We start from the raw sequence: 25,919 nt of genomic DNA, 5'->3' as shown, positions 1-25,919 counted from the left end.
CTTGGGCTCTTTACTAGATTTTGAATATCTCTAAACTGGTCAGATGTTGTCAATATTATCTGCCTTTGGTTGCAATCAATATTCTATTTCATTGCCAAATCCATTAGAGATTCATGAACTAATAACTAGTTTAGAAAGTGAAAACAACTTGGCCCTGTCTCGGGTGAGATATGGAAGAAAACGTTTACATTATTAATCAAGGACCATTTAATTGTATTTTTCTGCTAAATACCGTATTTGTCCAACCGTTTGTGATATTGGAACACTATTTCTGAATGAATAGATAATATTGAACAGTCGTCTTCCAAGAATAAATGCGAAAATCCTAAGGGGCGGGAATTCATATATTAGGATTTCAATCATACATGATAGGATTTTAGTATGGTGTTACAACAGCATCACGTCCGATTAATCGTCGCGTGTATGCGTGATTGGTGCATCTGTGGCACATATATTCATGTTTGATATAATTTATAACAAAGGTGGCCCGGTTCGGACATGTAGCACCTCATCTGTTTGGCGTGAAAGGGAAATTCAGGTCTTCTCAACATCTGCTGAAAGATTTTTAGCTGTCAAGCAGACTAGACGTCTTTATATCGACTTGTGGAAAAAATACGAAAAACCTACATGACATGGTATTATATTTGAATTAAAAAGTCAATATTTCAAATCGATTATATAAAGTGACTTATTGATAGATTTTGAGTGGTCCGCTCCATACTTAGGTTATATACACAAATTTTCTCACCCTGTGTCTGAATCGGTAAAAGTATTTTTGGTATGGGTACAATAATTTTGAAAATGTGTACAATTTGGATGCGCTGCTGAAAATCAGACTTCGTTGGTAATCGTTTTGTTGATGTTTGAGAAAACATCAGTGCATTTTAATAGTAATCTCTAGCGTTTTTTCGCGTTATAGAGATAACTGGCATTGATAAAATACAGAGTTTGATTTTTCTCCGTACAGCGCGATATCAATAATAATTTCTGGCAACTCCAGTTGCGCATGCGCATAATAGTTGAAGGGCTATTGTAAACGATAAATAGGCGGTTCCTCTGCGAAGATCTAAAGTGGGCGCGTGGGTGTTATTTGCTTTTGGACTTATTTGACAATTTACTGTTGGATATTTGGTCTATTCTCGATGACTGCAGGTGAGAAAATTATAAACATTAATTTGTTGGGTAGTCTATCATAATAGAAAGAACCTTAGCTTATATTCTCTGTAAAAGTAACGTCACTTGCTTGCTTGCGCGGTCACGTCAGTTTCTTGTCTTTAAAGTAAAACTTCGTCACAAATACTCCGTTACGCCTTATTAGTAGGTCGGTGTAATTTTCAGATAATATGGAATTAGTTTTTTAGTAACTGTAAATTCTTAAATTACAATTACAGATTTATGGATGTGAGTTACAGTAACTACTAAACTAAGTTAAGTCTTGAAATTTTTGAATCTCAGAATCTAGTTTACAGAATACTGAAATACAGTTGATTCAATAATTGTAGGTAATCCAGCAAAATGGACCAGATTATATTTATAGATATTGTTTCATATAATGTCAAATCTGCATACCGTGTGTCAAATTGAAAAAATATGACAAGCAGACAAGTAATCTCAAAGTCGTAGAATACAGAAATATGAAAGCTCGTCTCATTTTGGCATCATCTATTTATGGTTCTGCAATCACATTACATCAGTATCAAGGTTTCAGTCAGACAGCGGTGTCTAGCAAGTTGAATTTCTGTCTTAGCCGAGTTGGTCTCAAATTGTTTCCAACAAATTTTATGCAACTTATGTACAGATGTAGGATATACGGTACACTATGGCACAGTTCTCCAATTCCAAGAATATCCCCCACATTAAAAGATATCAACTAGGCCTATAACGATAAGTGCAAACTCGTCCCTTACGAGGCAGTCTGAAAAAAAAATATTCCGATTTACAGATGACAAAAAAATTTATAGTAGCATTTGAGTGTTTTTAGCAAAAGAAGATGATTTGGGTTATTTGTCGGCCAACGCATGTCACAACAAATTTAAATTATTGTAGAGACAAGCAGGGCGTGATCTGACGCAACTGCCGTCATGCCAGATGCCTTAGTTCCAGAGACAAATCAGAGGGATTGTATTATTGAACCTGATGTCGGGACATCTTGGCATCAGAGAACTGTGATATAACCTACCGATATAGCCTGCAGATTAACAGCAAATTTTTGCCTTTTTGGATCTATTATTGTTCAATATTTTTGAAAACAGCACTTTTTGACATTATGGTTCCAAATGATTTTAAATAGAGTCCACATATGAGAATAGTGGGCTCAGTTTACTTCAGCCTCTTTATTACGAAGTGGCTTATCCTTCAATTCAAATTTAGTTGCTGGAAACAGGATGTTAGTTTCGCCTATTATTTGTGATAAAATAAAAATTATGTATTGTTTGAAATATGAAAAATTTGCTGGTGTGTATGCACCAAATACCTCCTAGTAGGGGCGAAGAAAATCTCATGACGACGTATGTATTTTTGTTAGTAAACAATGCTGTTTGTATAATGATCACTTTCCGATAAAATTGAATTTTGAAATTCACTCAAATATCTGGGTAGTGCCAAGTTAAATGTGGTTCAATACTGTTTGTGCTATATGATGCATTGACGGTTATTATATCATGGATTTCTAGATTATTTGTTGAAACTGTTTAATAGTTTAATCAGCCAGAATAAATTGAGCAAAAACGTATATTTCTCCGAATAAAACCGTCACATGGAATTAGCAAATCCATTATAATGTGGTTGATCCTCTTTTTTGGGAAATGCAGTAAATAATGATGATGAATCGTCTGATCATTTTAAATTATGACAGTGTTCTGAGCTACAGCTATAAATTCATGAATTTTATTATACAAAAATATACCGTAAGCACTGAAACAAATAATAAATAATCACTAAGTGGTTAAGACATTGGTGTGGTTATTGTATGCTATTGATGCAGTCAATTTTTTGTCGTAAAACTGAATTCACTGAACAAAATATAGCAGCATAATCTAGTATAAGTTGTTCAAAATAGTATATTATGATGTTTTGCTATTGTTTGCCACCCTGGTAAGTAGTGGTCATATGATTTTAACTTTAGGTCCCCATATTTAGAGTCTGATTTTAAAACTGACTCTCAAAAGCTTTGAACTCCCAACAACCTAAAATTGATTAATTTTTTAGCAATATTTTATAGTCATATATTTAGATAATTAAGTTATTTAATTTAACGCCTTGCATCTGGGACTTTCCACTGGAGGATTAATAATAGCATCAAAGTGCGGTTAGTTTTCAAGAAAGGTCAGTTTTGCAATATTCTAATGTAGGCCTCATTTTTGTAATAACTTTCATGTTACGTCTTTCAATATGTTGAATTTTTCTCTTTGCCAGCTTTCTGAGTTTATTTGTGTTGAGTGTCATTGAATTTATCTAGATTGTTTTATGTGTTGCAGTATTTCTTTGTGGTTTTTCCATTTTGTGCAAGTTTTTATTGCATATCAACCTTCAAGAATACTGGCATCCTTTTAGAAATTACATCAAAATGTAATTTGAATTCAAGCGTATTAGAATAAACAGGTGTTTAATAACTTGTATGTACAGTAAAATGAACTCTCAACATATAGAATATCTGCTTGAGTAACATTTTTTAAACACAAATCGACTAGTAACATAATATTGTTACATTGTTGGATATTTGTGAATCAGAATGCTTTTGTGATTCATAACAGTTTGCTCACCATGGGAAAAGTGCCGGTAGTTGATGTTCATGTCAAATTAGTCATGAGATATTAAGTAATAATTACGGTAGATATTTATATTGAGTGGTCTAGACTAATAAGCCTTGGGGCTAAATTTGTTGACTGATGTAAGTACCTCTTTGCTCGTTTCGTACCGGCTTGACACTATTTATATGAAAAGGTCTATTTGACTAAAATTTCCAAACTTTCTGCATTAAAGTATAAAATTTTAAATATCACTCACAGAAGTCTTCATACAAGGTTAATGCATGTATTATGTTTGTTTATTATGTATTATGGGCTTCTCATATTGCCCTTGTTATTATATAGTATAACTTCCTGTATAGTTTCCCATTGACATAATAAGTGTGGTAATTGTTTTGGGACGTTTTTGAGATTAAACAGACATAGCTGTGCTATTTTATTGTGTAATAGAAACACATTCCGGTATATTTACATGCTATTGAATTCTTTGAAATATTATGTTTTTTTTCAGATTTCTGTGATATAATTTTATTTTATGTGAATTTTAATTTCCTGCGAGTAGAACTGTTTGTACTTATAAATAGAGATGTTTGATTTTCTTTTTAAGAGCTTAGAATTTAAATTCTCTTGACTGATTGTGTAACTTGTGTTGCATGCATTATGGATTTTTGATTCAATTTTTAAAATGTGAATATTAGATTTCAAAGCATGATAAACTTCTAGAAGTCTTGTGATGATTCGTTGAAAAGCATTGCATCAAGCATCTTTGTTCGTATAAAAGTTTTATATTTAGCAGGAACTAATTTTTGGCCTAAACTACAAATTTGCCTGTCTGTGAGTGTAGTAAAATTTTAGATCTGTAATGTTGAAATTGAACACAATATATATTTAGACAGAAATATCAGAAACCAATTGTGTACGAAAAGATTACGTAAGTTGAAGATTGTGGTATAAAAAATATCTTTTTATTCCTAATTCAAACCTAATAAAATATTTGAATTGTGTTTAAGAAAGTTTCGTTAGAAAGATATAAAGACTTATGTATTTATCTATAAATCTTCACTCATCAAACATTATTTGTCAATGTCTTAAATGTAAAACATTTCTTCAAGTATTTAGACCTGTTCAAAATTTAATTTTTGTTCTCCCTTGCTGAAAGACTGCCCAACAATCAGAAAAAAGAGTTTCAGACTCCTATAAGTCCCAAACAATGGACGCAGATTTGATTTAAATCTTCATATAAATTGAAAGTGTGCAAATGTCGTCAGCTTGAGGGTCAAAGAGGTTCTTCAGGCATTTTTCAAGTACCTCAGTGCCGACGCGATAATTCGTATTGTAAAGGGCTATATCTCCACTTATGGTGCTATGGTGGCAAATCACTATAAACAAGGGCAAGGATTTTTTGTTTCCGTACTACTGTATTTCAGGACAGTATGAAATGAATACTAGTTTGTTACCACCAAATTTAGATACTGTAGCATTTTCATTATTTTAAGATTGTGATTGTGAAGAACAGAACATTTTAATGTAAATCGTACTCTCATATAGATATGAACAGAAAACCGAAAAGGATTTAATTTGAGGTTATGATCTATAGTTTGAGAGTTATGGATGTAGTGTATATATGGTAATAAGATTCCATTATGGAAAAGTAAGCTGATTTCCAATTGAGCACAATTTAAATAGGACCATTTTTTTGTGTTTTTATAGTTTGCACTGTAGAATTGCACTATGAACTAATTGTTTGCTTGTTGTAATTAATTTGTGTTTAACTTTTTAATTTAAGAAATAAATTAGGATCATTGTGTTTTAGACAGATTTGTATGGCTGTAAGCAAATAATGAATGAAATCGATCTTTTTGTAAGATATTTAAGGGATTTTTACTTCCGGTAATTTTTTTTGAACTAAATGGAAACCTTAGCTGATTGAAGTTTACAGTATTTGACAGATGTTCCATACTCATAGTTGTTATATTAAGGTTAAAATGCAATTATTCCACTTATTTTCACTGTTTAAATTTAACCACATAGTTCTCAAACCTATATTATTGGAGGACAGATAATTTTGGTGTGACATTTCATATGCTGGTTAAAATGCATGGTAAAATTTCCAACTACAAGATTGTCTTATAGAAAGCACATAGAAACTAATTGTGTGACACTTGCCTGATTAATTATCATTCAATTTTTGTAATTGCGGAACATGTAGCTGATGTAATCGATTCGAACTTAATGTATATTTTGGTAGAGCACACTTGACTTGAATTTGAAGTGTTGTTTCTCGTATTCTTGTTATAGGGTTCTTTCATATCATTAACATTTAAAACTAAAATGGCTGCGCCTGGAGAGAGAGGATCACTAACACATCACTATCAGATTAGTCATAATGGTAGCAGTCACTACAGCAGCGGGCAGGGAAGTTACTATGACGACGAAGATGATGATGATGAAACTAGCGCTTCCATTCTGGCTTCCGTTAGGGAGCAAGAAGCCCAATTTGCGAGGCTTACCCAAGAAATAGAGGCTGAGAGAAGCAACGTTTCAAAACAGCTACAGCAAAGTCGTAACCGAGGTGCAAGTCTTGACAGCATTAGTGATACTGAAGAGACTTTTTCCTGGAGGCAACACCCCGTACAGGTAATAATATAGTAGAAGGTTGCTTTTGTTTGGAAGGCCCGTTTTCAAAACCAGAATTTGGTTGTGTGTTTATGTCTTACTCTTGGAGCGTTTTGGCTTGGCAATGAAGTATTTCAAACTCAGTTATTTTGGTCCTATTTGTGCTAAGTACAGCATGTGATTACCCAGAAGATAAATATAGGTAACTTAATAACGTAACCCCGCTGTCTCCATTTATGGATTAAATGTTCAGCCGACCGTTACGCACCGAATAACGTACTAGTTAGTTATTCTTAGATTGCGTTTTTACTATTTAGCCAGTATGTAGATCAGGAAATATGAGATTATATTACGAGCTTGTATCTTACCGCAAATCTCAGGAAACAAAAACATTACGGCCTGATAAAGGACGTCAGGGAATAATTGATAAAGTTTTGGGTTACGAAAACCATTTCCCTTACGCTGCCCCTCGAGTCTATTTTTAACGTAACTCATCCGGTTTGAAAATATAAATTGGAGTGGTATTCATCAGCCGCTCAACAATTGTGAGATTATGTTAGTACGAACACTGTGTATTTAAATAAAGCAATATCATTATGGATAACCCAGTATTTATTTCATCGATAACTTGCAACGATGTACCGTTAGATTTAGGAATAGGGAAGTTGTGCAAAGGAAAATATTCTTTCGCTGATTTACTCCAGAATGAGCAAAGATATGCGGGCTTTAATAATTGTGCTTTTGAATGGGATGAAGCTACTTCGGATGATGGTTATTGTTCCACAGAAACAAAAAGCGTTTTTAGTCTCTCTGTAAGTGGTTTCATTGTTGATATTCTTAAATTGAATTGCGTTTCTTTTGTCATATAGAGAGGGGTTGCATTCGCTCAACAATAATTTTAAAAATTGTTGAATACTTATGTCTTGTCTGTGTTTAGTTTATCCGTCTTTTCCAAATATATACATAGATTTCTTTTTTCCATCTTACAAAAAATTGCATTTGTACGTGTACCCTTAGTTGCTTGTTCTCTTCATTCTAATTCAATTTTCGTCGTCTTAAACTTTACACTTCCGTAAATCGTGACTCTCATTAAAAAAAATGGCAAAACGAAGTTAGTTGCCGATTACCACAATTCTGTATTGTCATTTGGAATTCTGTTTTGTCGGTCCACTTCACTTAAAGCATCTAACTCTTTGCAAAATTAGTCAACCATTTACTTGTAAGAGCCGTATCTTTGTTTGTGTTTGACTTTGGGTTGATAGGAGTGCTTGCTGACACGTAGGTGGCGGTAGATGTATTACATCACCTTTGTAAACAAGAGAGGCATTACACTACTGTCGCTCTCTCACTATATTTTATTAGCAAATATATTAGCATGCAGTGAACCGTACCCTATTTTTGTCATGTAAAATGGTCTGTCTGTAGTGGTAATATATATAACTATATATAAATCAACGCTGTGACAGACCCAATAACCACAAACATTATTTACCAAGGTTCTATTTAAATTGACGCATTTTGATACATGGGGATATGTGAATGATGAAATTGCTATCCAGTATACTTTTTATACTAGAAGATTGACCTTCAGAATTTGAGGAAAAATGATAAATGTCCTTCTCAGATTACCAATTAACTGTGACATAATCTGGAATTCTAAATACATTCGTTTGAATTTCGGATTTTTTTTTTTCAATATTGTAAAAAATTTCTGAATTCTACAACTAATTAACTTTTTATAGACTCTACTAGTTGTCTCTTTTCATTCTTAGATCAGAAGCCACTGTACATATGTACAAACAAACAAACATTTTATAAAACATTTATCTGCTCACTAAAGCAGCTCCGATTTTACTGCGGCTAGTCATAAAAACTTCTGTTTGTTGCGTTTATTGCAGTTCAGTTTAAATTTAAGTTTTATACTCAAATCAGACAAAATAAATATCAAGTCCAGCCTTTTCATTTATTATTGACAATGTACTAATTATATATGACTGGTATTTGCAAAAGGTGTAGTCTTATCAAGTATATGGTAATTTGTTGGCTTATTTTGTACGAATTTAAGGAGAAATGGTATATGTCACAGTGCCTATATGCCCAATTTGTATTTTATAATTTGCCATTGTCATGTTTGTTGAAAGAAAATTTTTCATAGTTTTACTGGTTGAAATTATGGTGTATGTACGATATCCGATATTTTATTTTCTACTGCTGTAAATTATTGAATTTAAACTTATAGGAATACAGTATTTTTGTTGAATCAGTATAGGCTTCACATTTGAGAAATGTTCACTAGTAAAATTTTTAAAAAGGGGTTGTATAGTTAAATTCTTGTTACCACTAATACTTGTTGAATGCAATAGTTGAAAAACAAAAGGGAGGGAACTGTGTTAAATATTTTTGTAACTTTCGTGTAAACAATTGATAGCGGTTACTACAAGACGCCATTGTATTATAGATTTCGTGTTTTGTATACTGACTTTCTTTGTATTTTTCTTATGATAAATTTTATGAATGGGGTGATAGGAAATACTGAATGTAATATCTTATTAAGAATCTGTTCGAATAAGCAAAATTTGCAATATTCTTGACTTCACATAATTACTGTGATACTTTCAAAGCTGAAGAATCATTACATTATGTCATATTTAAAATATGTGTAGCCTTTGAATAAACACATTTCGCTCGTCCGCATTAAATATTTATTGAAAATACCACTTCATCAATATATTGAGACTATTTCGAGCACGAACTGTCTTCTTTATACGGTAGCAAATATTTTGAGAGAAAAGAGCAAGATATCAATTGTTCATATTTGGGAGTAAGACTGGAATATAATTGTATTGATGTGTACCCATTTGAACCATGCCATAATGAGTCAGTTTTGGCATGTGATGTTTTGGGAATACTACAATTGTTTTGACTACATTGCTGGCATTTTTTACTGTGGTTTTTAAGTTTTAGTATAAAATATATCTCACAAATAACTCCCTTTTTGAAATGATATTTGGAGAATATTGCAGATATAAAAATTGATCCAGAAAATTTACTGGGAAAAGACAATCTTATTTTGTGATATTATTGAAGGTTGGAATTCTTATCCATATAATGCAGTACTGCATCATATCATTTTATCTGTATAGTTTTTCCATATCTGCTGTTCATAGTTTTGAAGGGGTAATACAAAATGCTCAATCATTTGTACAGAACACTCTTGCTTCATTTCCATAGGTAACTGTATAGTACCCTTCTCTAGTATACCGTCAATGAAATTGATATCTTGTACAGTGTTCAGCACTGACTTGGAAACAGTATATCTTCTCTTCTCGTAAATTCGTTACATTGAATCGCGCATTTAGTTCGAATTCATTGTTTTTCGATCCTCTATATTTTTACTTGAGATTTGTTCAATTCAATCTTGTAACCGTATCATGTTTGGTATGTCTATAAAATGATAGACAAAATGAGAATTTTATCAGGGCCATGTCTTGTTGTGTAAAGTTTGAAAGGGAACACTACACAATGAGTGAGATCTAATTTCCATGTTGATAATCGAACCTCAGTTCTCTTTAGTATTTATCAATTATTTATATCAGGCCAAAGATAATGTATATTAAACTCTGATCAACTTTGGCCCATCCTTAATGAGTCATATAATATGGATGTTGCCTTATTTGGTCATATTGATGATGATGCTTCTAATTATCACTAAGCTTGTCATAGTAAAAAAGTAGCCCTGAGGGCAGAATTATATTGCAATTGTTTATGGTGAAAACTATTTTACGACAAAGTGCAATAGGCCTTCTAAAATTTTTGATACTGTACTAGTTGGATTTTGCGTGGGAAATTTTTTCTCTCTGCAATAAATACTCAATGTGGCTTTATAATAATCGGATCAATTGTCTTGTATAAATAAATTTGGTAATATGAATGTATTTAATATTAATTTCTTTTCACTGCTATTTAAACAAGCCATGCTTGGTAGACCATGCGTCATCATTTGCTGTATCTGTTATTTATGCATCATAAACCCTATTTAAGTTTCTTGAATTGTTTGAACATTTTCCGAATAATTTGAGAAGAATTAACTAGATAATAGTAGCACATCCAATAAATAAAATAATCGTTTAGAAATTTTCGACAAAATATGTTCTTGTAGTACATCAGATGTGTATTCAAAAGCACATCCTTATTGATCTTTAAAACCTAATAATACTTCCTAATATATCATACATTGTAAGCAAGATTCTTAACCAGTATTAGGACGGATCAATATTTAAATCTCTATTCTCAATGAACTAATCTAATGACCAAATGTTAATGTTGGAAAATAGTACTTTGTCAAAATATGGAATATCAATAAGGTCTTTACATTTAACCACTGACACATGCCTCTTTGCGTATGCTGGTGTGTCTAATTACTAGTATTCTCACTTTTCAGAGTGCCTCCCAAATAACTGAAGATATTGATGGGACGATACATTCTCAACCAAAGTTAGTTGACAACACATTACAAGTATTTCACAACGTAAGTAACACAGCTTAATTCATTCACAAACTAGGATTCCAATGTTCATTGGTATTCTAAAAGCTCTATTTTAAAATACGGTAGTGTTAATCATAATTTCAGTACTGCTTCTTCCTTATTAATGAAAAGAGATAAATCTTTACAAAAATGCTATACAACTCTCGTTTGTCACTTTTTTTCAATGTTATAATATCAAAAAATTCTATGCTGCTGTCTGCTGAGAGTAAATTTTTTAATACTATTAACATTTAATAAGCTTGCATAGGTTTGCTTCATAAAGCACCTTTAACCTATGGTTATACTATTCATAGGAACCCACAGATAACAGGAGTGGAAACAGTATGAATGCGGATGCATATTATAGCCCGAATGGCGACAGTTATGTGTCAGAACGAACACAAACCAGAGAAGCCTATCAAGATCCCCTCATCACAACAGAGACTGTCGTCGGAGATGATGGAGTTGAAAGAACTATAACGGTAGGAAAATATATGATATGGTTTGTGGATGTTGCCTGTCATTGTTGCTGTATTTTGCGTAAAATTGATTAGACGATATAGCAAGACAACAGTGCTCAAATATATGCACATGAAGATAAAACGACTTATATAGACACCGCAATGTCCGAAAAAGTTCAGAACAAAAAAGATGTGTACTTCAATAACTTTGAAAAAGAATAAAGTGCCATTTTTAAGCATGTTTTGTAACTTTCATCAATGGCTTTATCCGTTCTCTAGAAAAAGACAGTGACAAAGACAGTAACAACACATACAACAAGACAAATAGAAGATTACGAACATGGAAGTTTACCTAGAAGCGACTTGTCAAGGTAACCCTTAGATTTGAGATTAATAGACCTAATGTATATTAATATTTTACAGAATAACCTATGGGTTGATTAAATAGGATTTATTCTGTAAAATTTCACCCACTCACTCCAATTTTTTACTATGATTCTAAGAATATCATTTTTGTTTTATCCCTTAATGGTAGGTATAGCTCTCATTCATTTTTCTTGTACAATAATTGATATATATCTTTCTTTTTTCAGGCCACAGGACTCTTATAGATCACAGCAAAGTCCAACATATTCTGATAGAAATCATAGAAGTCCAACAAATGAAGAATCAAGGCTGTTGAAAGAGTAAGAACTGTCTTTTCTAGCTTTTTATCATGAAATGTTATACATAAAGTAAACCAAAGCTATTTTTTTCTGCTGAGCTTTTAAACCGGCAGGTTCACTATGTGCAGTTCATGGCCGTTCGACCACTGAGACCAGATTTATTCGTGTTTATCTTCGTCATATAATAAAATCGAAACTGGGAATTGATTTTTCCATTCTTAATATATTGAAGAGTTTACATTGCTCATAGATTCCAGTTGGAAGTTGAAATCTGTTGCTATACTTATTTTTTTATAGGTCTTGGTTCCCGATCTCTCTATTTGGGCCTGCATAAAGATTTAATCAAAACTTTACTTGGTGTCCAACTTATATTCTGTTTGTGTAAAACTTTACTTAATTTGGAATTACTCTATTACAGGCCTTCTTCAGAGAGTAGTTCCAACAGTGACCTTCGACCTGGTAGCCACGATGCTCCTGTCGGTTACACTCGTCACATGGAGAATAATTATGACCAGAGAGATGAACCGAGACAACTGACTCCTGAAAAATTCCAGCCTGAAGAATATGGCCTTGAAGATGAAAGGTAGAATCTCTTTATCATGTTGTGATTATATTTTAGAATCTTAATCGTTATGGGAATCATACTGTATGATTTTCTAAATGGTTGTAGTAGGTAGAATTTTTTTTTTTAAATGTAGGATATTATGTAAAAACTGTGTTTATCATATTTTTACAATAATGGGCAATCAAACCTCTCTTTGGGATTGCTGACGAGGAGTTTATTAGAGCAGAGGCGTGCGAATTACGGCCAGCGGGCCGGGGTCAGCCCAATGAAGTGTTTCATCCGGCTCACTTGTTCCTGCTAAAATTACACTATAGTTTTTATGGATATAAATCTGCATTGAGAATATTGATACAGAATAACATGCACTTGTTCCTGCTAAAATTACGACTATAGTTTTTATGGATATAAATCTGCATTGAGAATATTGATACAGAATAACATGATGACCCCAGTTATTACTTATTACATTGTGCTTATTATTATATAATTAATAGTTTGACTAGCTTTTGTAAATAAACTGTTTTCTATTTATAGTTTTTCATATTGAGTTAGGAGCATCTGGTCCAGTAACCAAGTCTATTTTTTGTATCTGGCCCACTCAGAAAAGTAATTGCCCATCACTGTATTAGAGCTCTGATGTATATATTTTGAATGGCAAGTTCAAACCCTGATCATTTTTTTTTGCACAAGGTCACTATTTTTATTGAAATTTGAGGAATTTGAGTTTTTTACTGTGTCAGAGGTTAGTTAGATGCAGCCATGAAGGCGATTTTTTTTCTTCTGACCATCGTATGCCAAATTCCTAAAATACAAAAATCTAGAAATATTTTCATAATATTCTATTTCTTTTAAATATCCCTGATTTTTAATATGAGAGCGTTGCCAATTTATGTTCGAACTGATAGGCTGTTTGTGATTTACCTCCATGCTGTTTTCTAATTAGTAACAAATTAACTATTAATTATTGTACCGCAGTCAGCTCGAATTTTGTCGTGTCATGCTTGAGTGAGATTTAATGAGCTACTATTGAGCGAATATTTATTCTTCACTTCTCACTTCGCTAAAGAACTAAAGAATGAGGGATAATTTAATTCAAAAGCTCAATACATGGGCCATCACTTTTGCTATAATGTCAGACATTTATTTGCCTATTGTCAATATGTCCATGTATTGGTAGAGGTAGAAATCACCCTTATTTCATCAGGAAGGCGATATCAATTGTTAGACTGTGCTGTGTCAAAAAGTTAGGAGAAAGATGCTTTGCTCTTTTTGTGACTAAATAAAGGTGTTCATGCTTGAGCGACCACATGAATAATAACAGTATATATTAAAAATTGACATACTACTACTACTACAAAATTTGATGGATTGAGTTTCATTTTCTCAGGCGAAGTGACTACGAAGATGACAATGATGGCTATGGTCTCGATCCAGTGGGCAGAAGAGATTATGATGGCGAATCATCACGCTCTAGTACCCCAAGGCACAGGTATGGGTCTATTATTATATTGTTGATGTATGAATTTTTGTTTAAAAATAATTGAGTACCCCAGGGCTCAGGTATGGGGCCGTTATTTATATTGTTTATAATATTCATTCAAAAAAAACTATTCATTTTTCAATATCACATATATAAAATAAATATTTCTACCTAATCTTTGCCTACCATTATTTACCTGTAAAATATTATGAGACTAAAGAATTCCACCTTTGGTGAAATACAAATGTTTGCTTATTTTGGTAATTATTGAGTACCCCAAGTCACAGGTATAGGACCATTATTATATTGTTTATTGTTTTTTTTTTTCAATTCTATGTTAGACAATCACCAAGATATGATCCAGCGGCTGAACTGCGAAATGAGACTCCGATTGCCGCCCCAAGAAATCCACCACGAGCTCCACGTGCAGAAATGGAAACTGGAAGTCAAGCAAGCTTAGACAGGTTTGTTAACTATTTATTGCTTATGCTCAGTGATATAATATTAAGGTGAATCATAGAAAAAAAAAAGTCATGCCTTGAATGATAGTATAAAATTACTTTATTTCTCAATACTATCAATTTTGTATTTTTTCCAACCAAATTCTCAGATATTTCTGTTATACCTGTAACTGTGTTTTGTTTAGGTTGGGCCACCCCTCGGACTGGAGAAGACCAGAATTGAAAGAAGTCATCAGAATGTTGAGCTACCCAATAGACGTCGTGCAATTGAATGCAGCAGCCTATCTTCAACATCTTTGCTTCAATGATAATAACATCAAGGCTAATGTCAGGAGGCTGGGTAAGGAGTCGAGGATATTTTTTTTATTTTAGTAGAATCTGGTATGTGAGCCGAGATGGTTAGATCTTGTTAAATTCTCAAATTTGTTTATGCGATTCTCATTCACTTCTCTTGCATCGAACAAGCCTTGTATGATCAGCCATGGATATCTAACGAGCTCCTATTTTTGGAAGGAGCGGGATCTTTTCAATTCAACATTGCTTATTTTTCTGGTTTTGTATTGGCTACTCAATTTATTACACTTTTTTCTAATAGTACAATATTTTTTCAGATGGTATTCCACCTCTCGTGAGACTTCTCGATCATGCCAACCCAAAAGTACAACTGAACGCTTGCGGAGCTCTGCGTAACTTGTGTTACGGCCCGCAAAACAACGACAACAAAATTGCTATAAAAACGTGCGAGGGAGTACCCGCTCTCGTCAGAGTTGTAAGAGAATGCAAGGACCCTGATGTCAAAGAACAAGCGACTGGTATGTCTACTTCTGTAAAGTTAAAGTGTACAGTCCTACAATTCTATGCTCATATAAATTGAACATTACTAGCCTTTTTCTGCATTTACGTAACACCTCACAGCAGTATTGTATTTATAAACTCTCTTGAAATGATTTTTCTGCATAATGGGCTCAAATTGTTATGCATCTCTTTTTTGTTTGCATAACGATTGCACATTCTGCTCCATACAGGGCCTTGTACTAACAGTCACTGATTCCTAAAGTTATTTAATAAGTCGCTACCATTTTGGGAAGGAGCGGGATCTTTTCAATTCAGCATTGCTTACAACTTGGTGCAATGGTGGTAGTTAGACTTGAACCCGAGACTACCTGAGCGGTGATATGTAGAGAGATAAACAATAAATCACCAAACTAATTAGGTCTGATGCAGCAACTGCTAACCCATCCTTCAACCAGTTTCCTTTCTGAAATTCTCTATTCTATGAATCTTACTCTACATTATCAAGTTTCTATCTTCCACACTTTCCAGGTACATTATGGAATTTATCTGCGCACAAGGACCTGAAGGGACAAATTTTAGAATTGGCCATGGAACCACTGGCAACCTTTGTTATCATTCCATATTCTGGATGGCAGGAACAACAAAGCACTAAACCAAAGAAAGTTGATTTACCAGATATTCTCACCAATGCTCTCGGAATTATCAGGTAAGCTTTTGGGTATAAGAATAGTCAGTCGATCAAGTCAAAATTTTTCTTGTTTAGCTGGATTTAATGACAATATGCAAATAATCATAAAAATGAAATATATCTTGTGCTATCCTATGGCCAAACTACGGCCCTCGGGCCAAATCCGGCCCGTTGGGTAATTCAATCTGGCGCGTCTAATGCAGCCACCACCAAACTAAAACCAAATTTTGATATTTTTCAATAAAAAAATACCTCGAGGAATTTGGTGAAATTGCGATTGAATTTAGTTTTGGCACGAGGCTTATGTACCATATGAGCACCAATGTGCCTAACACTTGACATGGTGTGCCAACCATGAGTCTATGACTTACTAGGGTTAGTTGTAGTTATTAGTGTTCCGAATAAATTTTCAGGAATTTAAGTTCACACAACAGCCCTGAATACAGAAAGCGTTTGAGAGGGTGCGATGATTTGATCGATGCCATTGTTTATTATTTGAGAATGAACATCGAAAAAGAAGAGACCGCTAACAAGGTAGAAAAATTGTTGTTATTTCCAGTAATTTAATTATATCATTTCTAGTTGAATTGGTTAGACTGAAATATCCCTGTGAAGCAGAAAATTGAAATTGGAAGCTGAAATGTTTTTCATATATAACTCCCATCTTCTTTTTCTCTGCCCATGTGCATAGCACTCTGTTGAAAATTTTCTCAATTTAATTAATACTGATAACTAGTTATAACTCAGTCAAAGTCGAATAACGAATTCCACAACTCATTTTTTGCTGATGCCGCTATTTTAAGCTTCAATTAGAATACACAAACACTCTCCATTTTTTAAACACTCGTTCGTGGGTGCAGTTGCCCAGTCACCTACCTACCTACCCCTGGGTGTGGTAATGCTTAACCGAAAAGATTCTGATCCTTCCAAACTATATTATGTCATTACCTAGCAGTGGCAGCTACTACAGAGCCTCGTTTAGAGCAAAAGATTTTTAAATACGTTAAATATAAACAAAATATACATTTCAATGGCATTATAGAATTTTCATATAATTTGTTTCAGGGCACTGAAAACAGTGCTTGCATTCTGAGAAATCTGAGCTTTCAGTTATACATTGAAGCACCCGGTGCAGAACAATATAAAATTGAAGATGAAACAAAAGAACCTGAACAGGCGGACGTTTCTTGTTTTGGAAAAAAGAAATCAAAAGGTATTGGATATTCAAATATTTGTATAAAATGATAAATATAATTTTTTTTTAAAACTGAAATCTAGAATGCCAGTGTGAAATTGAACGAGATTCTAAATAAAAGTGGAGTATGTAGAGCTTGCTATGCTAAAGTATAAAAAAATAAGGACTTTAGCTAAGAAAAAAGTAAAACTTATTCAAAAATCACCATTATATATGTGACTTAGGAAAATTGTCGAATTAAGTATCTATCAATTAACTTTACTCCATATTGGTATTTTAGGATGATTTACAAAGTATTATATAATGCCCATACTATTTATATGGAGAATGTCTCACTTCAGCTTTTATTGTTTGTATCCCCATCAAAAATCATTTTAATATCCATCGCAGGGATGGCCAAAACTGTATTTATGTACCATCCGGAATACATTTTAAAATTATATTTTCAAACATGAAATAATGTAATTTTCTAAATTGGGTCATGTTCAAGTGAGAACACGCGAAGCCAATTCATTTTCAATGAATGTGAACTCTAATAAACGTTGATTCGATAGGTTCACCATTTTTTAGTATTCAGAATTTTGATGATGGCCCTTTTTTGGCTTTACAGCGAGATTCGAATTTCATAACACGATGATATTCAAAATGAAACTATTCTAGATTTGCTTAAATTCGAAATATCAAAATAATCAACTTGGTTATAGTTAGACTAATTGAAATCTTGCAATCAAATCTAAACCTTAATTATTTTCATAGCTGAAGAAGGAGAGACCATTGATCAGATTCCGCCTGCTGATTCAAATGCAAGAGGTCATGAAATATTATGGCAACCTGATGTTGTTTCTCTCTATCTATCTCTTCTTAACACATGTGTAAATCAACCAGAAACATTGGAGGCGGCGGCTGGAGCTGTTCAAAATTTAACACATGGAAATTGGCAGGTAAGAAATGTCTACTTTTATTCTAACTTAACATGAATTTTGACATTGTGGTATAGTAGTTTGAGGATTAGCACACTTATCTTATGATCAGTGCTATAGCTATACCAGAGGAGGCCAAGATTATTGGACCATGGGTTTTAAATTTTGCCCACCTAGACAGGCAAGCCATGTAAGTGTGACGTAGAAACTTACATTTCATGAACAATATTTACAGTGTTACAAAAGCAAAAGTGGAAAACAATAAGCCTCATGCAAAAAATCTAAATGTAATCGCAATATCAACTAAATTTCTTGTGCTATTTTTAGCTAAAACATCAAAATTTGGTTTTAGTTTGGTTGTGGCAGCATCAGGCGGGCCGGATTTGGCCCACGGGCTGCAGTTTGTCCATGTCACAGCTATACTCATCATTGAGGTGATGGCCTGTCGTTAAAGTATTGGTCTCATACAGATCCCAATTTAAACCTCATATCGATGCAAAATCGGAAAGATTTGGGTACTTCAGAAAAACAGTAGCAGTCACATATCTGGTATGGTGCCTTTTTCAGGGAGGAAATGTGAAAATAAAAAATTGGATAGAAACCCACCTATATCTCAAAATAAACTTTTTTCCCAAACCTTCCTTGTTCAAGGAAAATAGAATCCATTTAAATATATTTACTATTAGAATGCAGGCAAAATTTCAGTTGCTTTCTCTCTTTCACCTATCTTCCTTTCCCAGTTAATTGTTCTCTTATTTACTTGTTTATAGAATAGTAAACAAATGTTGTTGTTTTTTATTTCAGTGGGCCCTCTATGCTAGAGCTGTAGTTCGTAAAGAAAAGGGACTTCCAGTCCTCGTCGACAGGCTGAGGACTGATAATGACAGAGTTATAAGAGCTGTTTCAATTGCTTTGACTAATCTTGCACAAGACCACAAAAACAAAGATTTAATTGGTAAGATTAAATAATAATTATTTGTTCTTATTATTTATATCTCAACAAATGATAATTCTGTTGTAAATTGGAAAATTGTGGGTGCTCCTGAAGTATGCGTACCAAGATGGCCGACACCAGAACGTAGTATGTGTACGAGGTTAGGGTTAGGCCATAATTTGATTCCGATTTTCCTTATTTTAGTTCTATTACAAGTTCGGGACTAGCCAAGTGACTTTCGTAGTATTTGTATCTAAAATTATGGCTTAACCCTAACCTGGGATAAGTACTATGTTCCGGTGTCCGCCATCTTGGTATGCATACTTCAGGAGTACCAAATTGTGTAACGATGACCGCAAATCTCTGATAAGGTAGATAATGTACAGATTTGCTACAGATTTCCTTCTCTTTGAAAAAGTTTAAATGCTGAAAAGTGTTTATCAAGAAGTTTGCTTTTGTCAAATTTGCCTTTTTTTTCTTGCTTTTCAGAGAATTCCTCAATCATACCTTATCTTATCATACTCTTATCTTTTTATCTTATCAGGAAAATATGCCATGAGAGATCTGGCATATAAATTGCCTGGAAGCACAGAATCTCAAACTGCTTTATCAGACCTGACATATATCGCTGTGCTCAACACAGTACGAGTCATAGTAGAGAGAAGTGCCACAAATGCTAGACATTTACGAGAAGCTGGTGGAATCGAACGTATCACGACAGTGAATAATTCAAGGTAGGATCGGAGAAGAGTCATCTATAGCCAAGCATGGCCATTGATGGATCACGCCGCTGAGGCGTGGTCCATCAATGACCATGCTCGGCAAAGAATATTTTACGCTAGTTTTCAAATTAACTGATATGACTCATTTTCCTCATGGTTGCGTGACATTTTTCAGGGATGGAAAGTACCATCAAAGAGTTGTGAAAGCCGCCGGTCAAGTGCTGAAAGTGTTGTGGGATATCAAAGAACTGCATTCCATGTATAAAAAGGATGGATGGAATAAAACACACTTCGTGCCAACTGTCACTGCAGCCACTCTTCCCAGAAGGTTAGCTAGGATAAAAATAATTTACGATTAGGAATACATTCTAAAAAATAATATTTTTGAAAATCGAATAAATTCTAAATCCAATCCTGTTCACAAATTGATTGTAAATAGATAGAAATTGAATTTAGTGGTGCAAAATAGTTAAAACTAACATTATTTCGACTGATTTTCTATTTTTCTTAGCTATTCAGAAGTTGAAATTTTATTTATTCTGAACTATTTCTAATGTCTGGAATTCCTTTTATTGAAAATAACCAATTTCAAATTGCCTTGGTCATTGGTATTTCTGATACTTCTGCTGGGTTTCTGGATTTTTATTGAAGCCTATTTCCAAATTGAATATTTTCTCCAACTGAACTTACTCAAATATTGTTGATGCTCTTGTAGATACTCAAATCGCTTGAGTTTAGTTTACTATTCTGGTATTTTGAATTATCCATCAACTGGTTCTATGGGAAATAAAATTATTTATAGAAATACATATTCTTTTTTTAATTTAGCCAAAAAGCACTGAACAATCGTCCATATGACGATGCTGTAGAAAGTGGCACTTTCCCAAGAAGAAAACAGGGGAACAATGAAGAATATGCCATGAATGAGGTATGACAATTTTGGTTTATGACATCTGCAATCGTGACAATTTGTTTATAGTGATCTAAAATTGGTTCTGGGAAATATTCACTTGGGAAATTCGCTCTTGGAATACAAACACGATTTCGAAATGAATGAATGACATACAGCTCTTGCGGAATATAAGTTATGTTAATTGAAGTACAGTAATCAATAATTGCTATAATTTTATGACAAAAATGGGTCAAATAGTCATTTTTCTACTATATATTCTGATATGTATGAGAACTTTGGTATCAAAAGAGTTCTGTTGATTTGTCTAATTTCAGGGTGTGTGGTACTTTATTCGGTACTCCCGTATTATGTGTACCAGGTTAGGGTTAGGCCATAATTTTATTCTGATTTTCCTTATTTTGGTTCTATTACAAGTTTGGTCTGTTTTAGCCCAATGATCATCCCCTCCTGCCCATAGGTTTTAGTCCTTTTACACAACTTGATGTAAAATAGGCGAACGTTTAGAAAGTGCACTAATTTTTTTTTCTGTGCTTTTTTTTCAGAAAAACAAATCGGCTGTGAACTCTGAACAAAATGAAGGACCCACTGATTCATGGGTGTAAGATGAAGGGGAAATAAACTAAAGACAATAATATAAAGAACTTATCGTGATGCCACGAATAAAGCAATTGATATTAATAACTTATAATGTTACACAATAGGTTTTGTGTCGCAACGTTTTTCTACTTCTGCTGAGACAAGACTTTCAAAAAAGGTGCTAAAAACAATCTTGCATTTTGGTGCGCTGAAGATTATTTTTTCAACAAAGTCCTAATAACGTAAACAAGACTAATTTTCAACCATGAAACTGACAGAACTGATGAAAAATGGGCCAACTAATATTCGGGCCTCGCTTTTTGCATTTGTAAAATTTTTATCTAATCACGTCTATGCTAATAGGACATAGACACACTAGACATTTACAGTAATTGTATTATTTCACATTCGGATTTAGTCTGGATCATTTTTAAATCCAACTTATCAAGCTCGATTTATGCTTAATTATATTCTAACCAAGCTTGGTCTTATACTAAGTCGCACTTGGCTTGCTAAAAACATTCGTTCGAACCAACCATATATATTTATAGTCCTCAACATCATATCATTGTGTAGAGTTCTTTTGAATAGCATTATAAATTTCTAATAATTAGCCTATACGTAATTTTTAACACTTTCATAACATATCTTAAATGCCATTATACCAATCGTCGCCAGTTTGGTCAATCCGCTCTATTTAATCACTAAATCTGAAAATGTTTTTGTACTTTATTAATTAATTGCGATTGATTCATTCATGATGTGTGCCTTATTTGTTCGATTGGTATGATATGCGAAACTAAGAAAAAGGTTTTAGGATTTTTGAAAAAATGTACTGTTTTCTAACAAAATTTTTAACATTCTCATGTCGAGGAGAGACAGATAATGTATTTTTGTAAAATCGTGGTTTTTCACATTTGCATTTAACATTTTTTGTATCATATATTTGGAAAGTGTGCTTATGAGGTCATCAACATAACCTAATATTACTGTAATGTCGATCAAAAAAATTTCTCGCACTGACCACGCTAGGCATCAGACAGAAATTCTCGACCATGGTTAGAATATTTACTTCGGATACAATGGCCATAATGTGAGCTTGGGAAATTTTCCGACAATGGTCATAATATTTACTCTGGACATTCTCGGCAATGGTCGTAAAAAAATTGGAAAATTCTTGACGACGGCCGTAATATTTTTGAAAATTCTCGGCAATGGCTGTAATATGCTTTGGGAATATCTCAGCAATGTCATGCTCTTCACGTGAACAATTCTCGGAAATGGTCATAATATTCTCTTGGGGAAGTTCTCGACAGATGTTTTAATAATCACCTGGAAAAATTCCCGGCAATGGTATTGATGTTCATTTGTAAATTTACATTAGATTCACCAACAATAATTGTGACATATACATTGTTATTTTATCCTGACTCAACCTATTGTGATTTTCAATTTTACTTTTGGCTTTTTTTGCTTTCATACAATGAATTGTGACGACATCTTGTTCTAGGAACATTTCTTATTTTTCATCAAATCATTAAATGAAATCTTAAGTTTATAGACTTGGACCAAAATATAGAAATAAATCCACAAACAATGGCTGAATTCCACAAGGTACTACTTTTATGCTAGAATGGTACAAGATATTTTCCATTTGTGCTTGCAAACACTGGTTCTGTACTTATTATATTCTGTAATGTTTTACTTTTGCGATGTTCTCATATTCAAACGGTGCTTATAGGTCCTAGTCTTCGCTTGCACATGGTGCTTTTCAATCGTATAATTTTTCCTAATCGAGTATGCTAGATTGGCTGTATCAAGCATCGATTTTGCTTCATCTTCGTAATTTGAAATTCTGTAAACGAGTGGGAAAGTGCACCAGTCATTGTATTATACCACTGGTTCCCCACCCTTTCCTGGCCGCCAAACCGCATTCAATGATTCCATGGTATTGTTCGAAATTCTTCCATATTTAAACATTTGTCCCTAGAAGAATTGTCGGTAATGGTAAATACCTATGACATCTAAAGAGGCACTAATTTGTTAATTCTATCCAATTTCTTCGGACTCGCTATACAATCTAATCTACTAGCATCAGCTTCTAAGAAACATGTTAAATGTGTAGGTCTATATTGAACCCTTGCAATGGGCTCGCTTGAGCTCAGATAAAGATCGATAGAACTCTAGTTGGGAACCACTACTTATCAAAACCTATTTCAGTTGAAAATGTTCACCCCTATGTTGAGGTGATTAAGCAATTACGAAAAATGTTCGCATTTGTGACCAAATTTTTTTAAAGGGAATTGCACACCATGTACATGACCAATAATTCTTGTGTCATTCTCTTATTATACCTACCGTTACTGCCATTTACCGATGAGCTTTTGTGTTTTTGTAGCTTTGTTATGGTAGCTTGTTATGTAATTCTTATTTAGCTTAATTTCATATAATTTTTTTCGAAATGTTGAAAATCAACAATATTGTATTCTGTAATCAATGCCTATACTGTAATTAGTAGATAGCGCCAAAGACACACGGACAAATTTAGCGTGTGTCTTTTTTTGCTTTTGGAGCACCTGTAGATTGTGGCCCCTATTTGAGTTCTCTGCCCTCAGTACTACATGCTAGTGTGATGGTGGACCTGCTTTTTCGCCGATGTAGTAGTATGACATTGGTGGGTCAGATTATACCTAAAGCATCTTTGATCATGTGTGATGCATATGTAAATAGTGTATATTATTTTTAAAACCAGTTCGAGCTTTTGAAATTAGTTCGATGAAATAATGATATTCCAAAACACCTAATATAACTAGGCTACTATAACTAGTGTCCCATAATATCAAAAATGGATCTTTATTTTTACTGAAATAAATTAGAATGTGGTTATTATATTATTGTGTTTTATACCGTGCTACCATAGCCGTGGGTAGGAAATCATTTAGAATGTCATAAGAGTAAATCCAGCCAAAAGCTGTGAATATTAAGATATATGACTCTGGATGGACCATTAACACAACTTCTACTATCAATAATCTATTCGGGGAGTAAATTTTTTTGGTGTTAGTCTGATTTTGATTTTCTTACTTGTCACATGGGAGTCGATGACAGATAGCATGGAAATCAATTTCGGACTCTACATCTCAGGCGTAAACAGTCGAGAATATCCATATTAAAAATCCAATATGCAAAAGCGTGGTCAGCCCAGAGTTTCGTGAGGGTTGTATGTTGACGTAATACTACGCTTTCTCGTGCCTCTTGTCCGAACAAAACCAGATAAATAACTAAAATATGTCAAAGACTCTCTATACCAGGGTCGGCCAACCTTTTTGGGCGACGGGCCACATTTAGTTTACTAATGATTGCGCGGGCCACTTAACATGGTAATTATGTTCTAGTTTCGCTACACTGACCAAAAGTTATTGAAAAACAAACAAAACCCTCGAACCAAACTTTCTCAATAATAAGAACAATAAAAAAACGAAGAAAGAGTCAACAAAGTTTTTTCTACACGTAGACATTTTAGTGTGAAGTTTGGCACTGTTTTCCGCTAACAAGTTTGTCAATATTCGCTGAAAAGAACGATGTAGCAATGCGAAGCGAATTTTCCATATGACTGTCAGAAATTAATGATCTACGTGCTGCCAAATTATGAGGTCATTAAAACTGCCATTCTGCCCAAGTGTGTAAGCTACTATTTATGTATCGATATCTTCCAGTTGGTGATGGTACTCATGGCTCGTTTGAACGGACTAGCAGAGCGCATTTCAGGAAAATGGACAAATTGTTTGTATCAAATCTTCATATTAACTACATCACTCGAAAAATAGAAGTTTTACTCAATTTTTTTTTTATTTAATTCCGAAAATACAGCGCAGGCCACTCGAAACTCCTCGGCGGGCCACATATGGCCACGGGTTAGACGACCCTGCTCTATACAGACTCACTCCGCTGTCGCAGTTATTCAAGGTATATAATATGAGCGCGCATATTCATCTTTCTGGGTTGGTTCAATTGATGACAAACGAGGAACCGTCCTGTTTTTGGTAAATCGTTCAAGAATAGAGGAAAATGGTGTTCGAAAACGCGACTGAATTTATGTCTTACTGCAAATGCCGCAAAATTGCATTTCAAAAAATAAATTGTTAAAAGTTGGCAAGTTGAATATGTAAAAAGATTCGGGGTTTGTATATTTCGTTTGAGTCGCCACAGTTACGTCCTAGCACTCTCGACCCTGAAACAGAAATACGCCGATACATGATTCTCTTACTACAACTAATCTACACAGACTGCTCTTTTGTTACTCATTGGAATTGCAAATTTTCAATGGTATTGAAATAGTCAAAATTCCTCACTCAAATTCGAATTAAGGAATTAGAGTAACTTTTTAGGAGTTTCTAACTGTGTTGGTTGAAAAAATGAATTTTGGCATACGCCGAAGTTCGCGTTATCAAAATTCGATTTTCTTGTAATCGAAATTTTTTTAACTCGAGAGTCGAAACCAATTCTTTTTCAATCTGTAGTCGATTGTGAATTCTCTTCAACGTGTTTTAGAGTGCGCGTAAATAGTTTTGGATGTATTAGTGATGTAAGTTTCAGAATTTCGAATCGAAGCAATCTCAGAAAAAACAACTTGATTCTAGTAAAAAAAACAATTCAG

At 33.7% G+C, this 25,919-nt stretch overlaps 1 protein-coding gene across 7 annotated transcripts; it reads left to right on the top strand.

Annotated features, from left to right (window-relative positions):
• Positions 1–611: 611 nt before the first annotated feature.
• Positions 612–24,151, top strand: LOC120339791 (splicing regulator ARVCF-like). Of its 7 annotated transcripts, none has more exons than XM_078111500.1 (20): positions 1,010–1,152; positions 6,045–6,383; positions 10,804–10,890; positions 11,202–11,369; positions 11,628–11,719; positions 11,942–12,034; positions 12,432–12,596; positions 13,966–14,067; positions 14,400–14,522; positions 14,705–14,859; positions 15,131–15,331; positions 15,843–16,020; positions 16,416–16,536; positions 17,068–17,215; positions 17,954–18,138; positions 18,922–19,072; positions 19,596–19,785; positions 19,949–20,101; positions 20,602–20,701; positions 21,229–24,151. In XM_078111500.1, the coding sequence occupies exons 2-20, from the start codon at positions 6,078–6,080 to the stop codon at positions 21,286–21,288; spliced, it is 2,778 nt and encodes a 925-aa protein (XP_077967626.1). In that variant the 5' UTR covers positions 1,010–1,152; positions 6,045–6,077; the 3' UTR covers positions 21,289–24,151. The 7 variants fall into 7 exon arrangements, with proteins under 7 accessions (XP_077967723.1, XP_077967752.1, XP_077967626.1 ...); XM_078111531.1 differs by lacking the exon at positions 1,010–1,152 and adding an exon at positions 3,224–3,324; XM_078111597.1 differs by lacking the exons at positions 1,010–1,152; positions 6,045–6,383 and adding an exon at positions 612–635.
• Positions 24,152–25,919: the final 1,768 nt, after the last annotated feature.

Source organism: Styela clava, chromosome 1 (genome assembly GCF_964204865.1).
Source record: "Styela clava chromosome 1, kaStyClav1.hap1.2, whole genome shotgun sequence".
NCBI classification, from domain to species: domain Eukaryota; kingdom Metazoa; phylum Chordata; class Ascidiacea; order Stolidobranchia; family Styelidae; genus Styela; species Styela clava.
The sequence above is the reverse complement of the archived record's forward strand: the minus strand, read 5'-3'. Positions and strand labels throughout refer to the sequence as shown.